A 6,837-nucleotide genomic window follows, 5' to 3' on the forward strand; every position below is an offset into this window, starting at 1 on the left:
TCAATTTTATATTCTCTTTCCTTTAAAAGTGTAACTGACGTTGTTTTAATATTCTCTTTCCTTTAAAAGTGTAACTGAATTTGTTTTAATGTATTCGACTAGTTTGCTATGTATCCGGATAACACTGATTTTGAGGGATTTTTGTAAATTAAAAAAGAGTAAGGATAAAATGTAATTTAGGTCCTTACACTATGGAATTTTTGTAAGCTATACTAAATATAATGTACATATATATTATAATAGAATACTTACATTAGATTTTATATATATTTATAATATATACTAAATATACACACAATATACTATCTATATATTAAAAATATAGAATACTTGCACTCATATCATGTGTACCTACACCTTTTTCTCCAATTTCACTAGGTGGTGCTTCAAGCATATGAGAATAAAATTTACTTGTACAACCTCTATCGGAACAAATTTTTTTCTTACTAACACTACTATCGGAGAATACAAATTTTTAACATTTCTACCTACTTTTTTTAAACGTATTAATTATGCAAATTAAAATGATAAAAATTATAAATACAAAAATAATATAATTAAATATTCAAAAATTAATACACGTAAATAAAAGCAAGAAAGGGAACAAATTTACCAAATTGTCGGAGATAAAGAAAGAAGCATAAATTTGATGTAATATCGAACACTTGAAACTAGAAAACTTCAACTTGATATTATTATTGCAAAATATAATATAAGATTGCTATCACTTTAAGAGAGAGCTAAGAAATTGAGAGAGAATTAGAAAATTGTTGTAGGAAAAATAATGAAATGTTAGAATAAGTGTTTTCAAAAATATTTTTTGGGGTGAGTCTTGGGGTGGGGCATACCAAAAATGTTCCTGGGCGCAAACTGAAGACGTACATCCATGAGACGTAATACCTAGAATTTGGGGGCGTAAGCTCCAAGCGTGAAAATGTAAGCCCTAGGTGTAAAAACATACTCCTTTGGCATTTTTTTTTTGTTTTTGAACCTCTTTTTCTATAAATCATATTTTTTATTAATGGAGTAATGATATTTCTCAAATAGTAATTGTAATACTTTTTCTTCATTATTGGTTATTAATACTTTTCTCAAATAAAATCATAGTATTTTTTCTATATATTATAGGTTATTTATTAAAATTTATTTGTAAAATAATTGAAAGTTTACTTGTGCTTATTTTTCTTAGTAATAAAATTATAAAAATTGAATATACATGAGACTACGCCCCGTAGAACCATAAGACTTACGCTCAGTATCTCGGGACTTACGTCTTGCCCTGTACGGCATAAAATGTCTCGCCTCATGTCCCTGCCTTTTAAAACACTGATAGGAAGTATTTATAGATAAAAATTGTAGGATATTAATTTTTATTTTTTAAAAAAAAAAATTGAATTTTGGGCCACTTTTCATGAAGCGGTCGTTGGGCCGATGGCCAATTTATGAAAAGTTCACCAACGGTCAATATTTTTTTTAAAAAAAATTCTCTTACCGGACCAATAAACCGATGGACCACCTACCGGTCCCTTACCAGGCTGGTCCTATTGAGCTGAGGCAAAAAAAAACACCGGACCGACCAAGTACAATTACTACGTGTGCCGGTCCCTCAGTGGGCCGGTTTTAATGGGCCAAAAACCAAGCCACCGACCCAGTTAAAAGTTTTAATATTAGATATAAAATGATTTTTTCTCATGATATGCTAAAAGTGACAAATAAAATGTAAAAGGTATTCCTTTTTAGTATATACTCCCTCTAGTCCCAACCAAGTAAAGTATTGGGGTATGTCACACCCTTTAATAAAAATATTTAAGAACATAAGTCAAATGTTACTTTCCACTATTACACTTTTGATTATTTTCAAACTATTCTCCTAGAAAATGTAAAGTAAATAAGAAGTTCATTAAATGAAAGACAAATTTGAAAAGAAAAATAAAGGTCCCATAATTTTTTTGAACTTTGACTTATTTCAAACTATTGAAAAAGGTCCAACAACTCACTTAACACAAACTAGAGAAAACATATTGGACAAATACAAATAAACAGAAAGATTATTTATTGGATGATATTTAGAGTGAAATAGTAAAGATAGAGCTACTTGTGGAATTCCATGACCCAAAAATTAGAGACACGACATATAAAGTTAATGCCATTAAATCCAGCTTCAGTTGCGAGGGATCGAAATTCGTGTTGCGAACGCTCTTTGCCTCCCGGAGTTTGAGCTAACATTATCAAATCAAATTGTGAAATAACTACAGAGCTATGGATATGATCAGGTTTCACTGGTAGAATGGCCTCAACAACTATCACTTTCCCATTTTCTGCTGGTGTAGCTTTATAGCAGTTCTTCAGTAACTTCACGCACTGACTGTCACTCCAGTCATGAAGAATCCACTTACATATATACATCATTAATAAAAATTGTCAATAATTTAAAGGAACAACAATACTAGTAATTTTAATTAATTTAAGGTATGTACCTTCATAAAAATAGCATCTCCTTTTGGAACATTTTCAAACATATCTCCTCCAATGTGTTCCATCCCTGGAATAATTAGTTTTTAAAAAATGAAATATCCTTTAATCCAAACCTGTGAATTTAATTTAAATTAGATAGAAAGGAGTGAGAGATGAGATCTAAAGTCTAATTTAATTTGCTTTTGAACTTTGCAAATAATGGGTTAAATTTATCAATTAGTAATTTATCATTATAAGTTTACTTTGGTAATAACATGTACAAAAAATAAAATTAATTTATAAAAATATATTTCGACAAATTTATTAATTTTATAAAAATATAAGTCCACTTTTTTTTTTTTTTAAAGGAGGACTGTTTGTTACAAGGGAGAAAGTGAGAGGAGAGATACTCTTAAGCAAAATAGGTAGATGAAAGGTATATTTAGATTTTCTGAAATAGTCTAGGCCATTTATGGTCCTTATTTGAATATTTTATAAGGGAAGTTTCAAATATGCGCAATAAAGTAATTAGTTTGTTATAAATATAATCAAATTTTATTTACATAAAAAATAACCAGCAATTTAGAAAATACACATTGACACACTCATTACAAACTAATGATTAACATGATTATTTTACTATATTATTCCTAAAGTTGGTGCAAATCTTTTGTTTTATCTTCGAACTATTGACAACTTTTTACACTTCTTTACTTGCCTAGCTAAACTTAGATACACCCAGGGGCGGCTCAAACCCGTTGGTGGCCTAAGGCCAAAATCAAACTAGAGGCCTTGAAATTTTTTTAAAAATTATATATGTTTTTATTTCAAATCTATTTTTCTAACTTTTTGAGATGCAAAATTGTTTATAATTTTTGTGTAGTTAATCTCTTCTAATAATTCTTTTTCAATCGATAATATAGCCAAACCACTTAATCTTTCTTGAGACATTGTTGATCTTAAATTCGATTTTATTATTTTTAATTTTGAAAAACTTCTTTCTGCTGAAGCGACTGTTGCAGGAATTGTTAACATTATTCTATAAGCAATGTAAGCATTTGGAAAAGAATCAAGTATTTTTATTTGATTAAGTATCTCAATTAGAGTATTGTCTTCTACTAGTATGATTTTCCTTAACACTTTTAACTCAGAAAATAAGTCTAAACAGTCAATATCGGAGTGAGTATTATGTTTTAAGGAACATTCAAGATTAAGACAATATTTTTTTGAATTCTCATCATCTAATGATCTCAATTTTTTCCCACTAACTAGAAAACCAAAAATATTTTCATATACTTCAAATTGTTCAAATCAAAAACATAAACTATATTTTTTGAAAATTGAAATTATCAATAGAACAAGTAAATTCTTAAGTTTTGATTAAGAGAGATATAAGATTAGAAAAGAAAAAGAGAGAAGAAATAGAAGAGAGGAAGAGAGAAGGATAGAATATATAAAAATAAATTAGAAAAAGAATAAGGTAAAAAAAAATTAAAAAAAAAATTTGTACAATTAAAAAAGTACACATTAAAAAGGTAAAAAGTAATAGTCATATCAAGTCATCTCATTAATTTGGTTTGAATTTAAAGTCTTAATTTTATTTATTTTTTTAGTTTAATCCTACCTAAGAAACCAAAAAATGGGGCCCCCTAAACTTGGGGGCCTAAGGCCAAAGTCTTTTTTTCAAAGCTTACCAGCCGCCCCTGGATACACCTCCGATCAACTACATGACATAGAAAGTGTTCTCAAACTTTTGTAGGAGCATGTGACTCCTAATAAAAAATCGATAGAAGTGTTGAAAACACCCCTAAATTTAGCGAGAATTTAGGCTTGTATTTCACTCATGTTGCAAGATTTGGGCTGTATTTAAGTTCAGTTAGTAAAGTAAATGAGTGTTTTTATGACTATCAAAAATTCAGAGATAAAACTAATAATTTGTGCCGAATTTAGAGATGTTTTCAATACTTTCTCCCGAATAAATATATAATAAGGTGTAAGAGAGAACAATTACCAGGTGTTAATGGATACTTTATGTTGAAGCAAAGCCAAGAGTGGCCCCAAAGATGCACCATCTTCATTATCACTAACAAACATCTTACCCACTGGTGACAGACCATAGAGTCCATTATTATTATTATTAATGGAGCAAGTGAGCAAAGAATATGTAGCCAACACATAAAGCATTCTGTCTAACATATTGGCTGCATCAATAGGGTTGTTGCAAGCCATTTTAGAAACAATTTGAGAAGAAGAAAGTTGAGTATCATTAGCTTTGGCTAAGATCTCAAATACATCCAATTCAATTGTTGAATGCAACACAAAGGGAAGTACTGATGATGACAATAGTTGCATTGCATATGTAAAATTCCCCTCTTTGTCTGAGCCAATACTAATTGGTAATTGACTCATGTTTGCCATGCTTTAAATCAATTAGCTAACACTTTCTCAATTTCCTCTAGTACTGCTCTTGCCTTTATAAATTCAGAGTGTTCTATCAATCCTCACACTCATATATAAGTACAAATAATAGGGTCATAGTCAGGGGTCAACATGAGGTGGAATTAGGAGTGACAAATGAGCGGGTCGAGAAATACTATCTCTGGAGCCCTCAGTTTAGGGATATCTTTCACCGTAGACAGACATGGTTCAATGTGCTACCTACGCTTCCTCTTCTAGAACAATGACAGTCTAGTCTGATTCCCCCTAACGAAAGTGCCACAACTCCTTCTATCATAACCCGAGTTGATATGAGTCGATCGAAAATGAGCTAAATAAAAATGGATAAAGTACTCGACCCAAGTCATATTTTAAATGAGTAAAAATGAGTTACCCAAAGGATACTATAGGTATATTATAGTAGGTATCTTGTTAAAAGCTTTAAAACAAAATCTTTTTGTAGTTTTTGTTTATCACCCCACCCCACCCCCACCAGCCCATTTACTATTTTTCTTTCTTTTACCCATTTGACTATCCACTTTTAAATGGGTAATATGAGTATTATTCGTTTTTTATTCATTTTAAATGTGTAGGGTATCCAACTCATTTAAAATTGATAAATATGAGTGGAGACCTATATAAATCACTCATTCTGCCATCCTTAGGTGGAATTATCAATCCTCACGCAGTCACACTCCTTAAATTTGTGATACTCTCGTTAAAAACTAGTACAAATATCGTCTAACAAATGGTGCATATTCATCTTTTTGTTAACAAATTTATATTTATTGAATTTTAAGAAAATTCTAAAGCTATTTTTAAATTCGAATAAAGGACAAGGGCTAGGATATAGCTGGAGAAAATAGCCAAATGAACCCGTAGCTATTGAAAAATTATGGAACTCTATAAAACGTGTTACATTCTAGTTGGGACTCTATAGGATGTATTTGATTCCAGTTAAGGTTCTTGGAGGCTACTCAATCTTAAACTCTGATTTATGTCTATATAAAAAGTAATATATTCTCTTAAGAGACATCTTGAATATTTCACAAATTCATGAAATATTCATAACGATATCAAACCAGATCATCCTAATTCGAGAAATATGTCAACCCTTGCATATGGAGAAACCTAGAAGAATTAAGGGAGGAACAAAATTGTACTTGCTCTATTTATCAATAAAATATTCATGCTTTTTCATAGTTTTTTGTGATTGAAGTTAGGATCAAGCCATTTATGTGATGAATATATGTTGTTGTAGAAGGAGAAACACTTTTAAGACGGGCTAACCCATCGGTGGCCCCCTAAACTTGGCACGATCTTTCACTTAGACACCTTAACTAGGCTTTGTTCATTTTAGACACCTCATGTCAAGCTCCGTTGTGTCATTTTGACACTTTTTTCACTAGCACATGTTGACTTCAAGTGCGTGTTAACCAAGCGCGTCCATGTGGATTAGATGCCCAATTATATCATGCCAACTCATTAAAAGACTATCATATTAAAGAGGAAAAATAAGAATTAAAATACATGACAAAGTAACCAATGAATAAATGACATGTGGTCTTTTTTATCCCAAAAAATTAAATTAAATATTTGACAAATTTAAAGAAAAATGCAACCCCCACAACATCCCTAGTCATCTTCTCCATTCATCTTCTCCATTGTATTACTCCATTTTTATTATTTTTGAGCTTTATTCTTTCTGTCATAAACCCACACCCACACAATCTACTCTATCATATTCCGTCATTTTCATTACCTTTTCCGTCACACCCATAACCACACAGCCATCTTCCCCGTTTTATTCCTCTTTTTCATGATTTTTTTTTGCCATATTCCCCATTCATTGCACCCTCCCTAAGGGCTAAAAGGTGCAAATGTATAACAACAATGGTTCATATTTTAAAGATTGCGTCTCTTTTTCTTTAATTTTGTGATATTTGC

At 30.6% G+C, this 6,837-nt stretch overlaps 1 protein-coding gene across 1 annotated transcript; it reads right to left on the bottom strand.

The window, feature by feature from the left end:
- Positions 1 to 1,936: 1,936 nt before the first annotated feature.
- Positions 1,937 to 5,293, bottom strand: LOC102579211 ((Iso)eugenol O-methyltransferase-like). The gene is made up of 4 exons (XM_015305676.1): positions 4,466 to 5,293; positions 2,578 to 2,588; positions 2,478 to 2,542; positions 1,937 to 2,391 (listed from the first exon to the last, which is right to left on the bottom strand). The coding sequence occupies exons 1-4, from the start codon at positions 4,870 to 4,872 to the stop codon at positions 2,092 to 2,094; spliced, it is 783 nt and encodes a 260-aa protein (XP_015161162.1). The 5' UTR covers positions 4,873 to 5,293; the 3' UTR covers positions 1,937 to 2,091.
- Positions 5,294 to 6,837: the final 1,544 nt, after the last annotated feature.

This window comes from Solanum tuberosum, unplaced genomic scaffold, assembly GCF_000226075.1.
Source record: "Solanum tuberosum cultivar DM 1-3 516 R44 unplaced genomic scaffold, SolTub_3.0 scf00945, whole genome shotgun sequence".
NCBI classification, from domain to species: domain Eukaryota; kingdom Viridiplantae; phylum Streptophyta; class Magnoliopsida; order Solanales; family Solanaceae; genus Solanum; species Solanum tuberosum.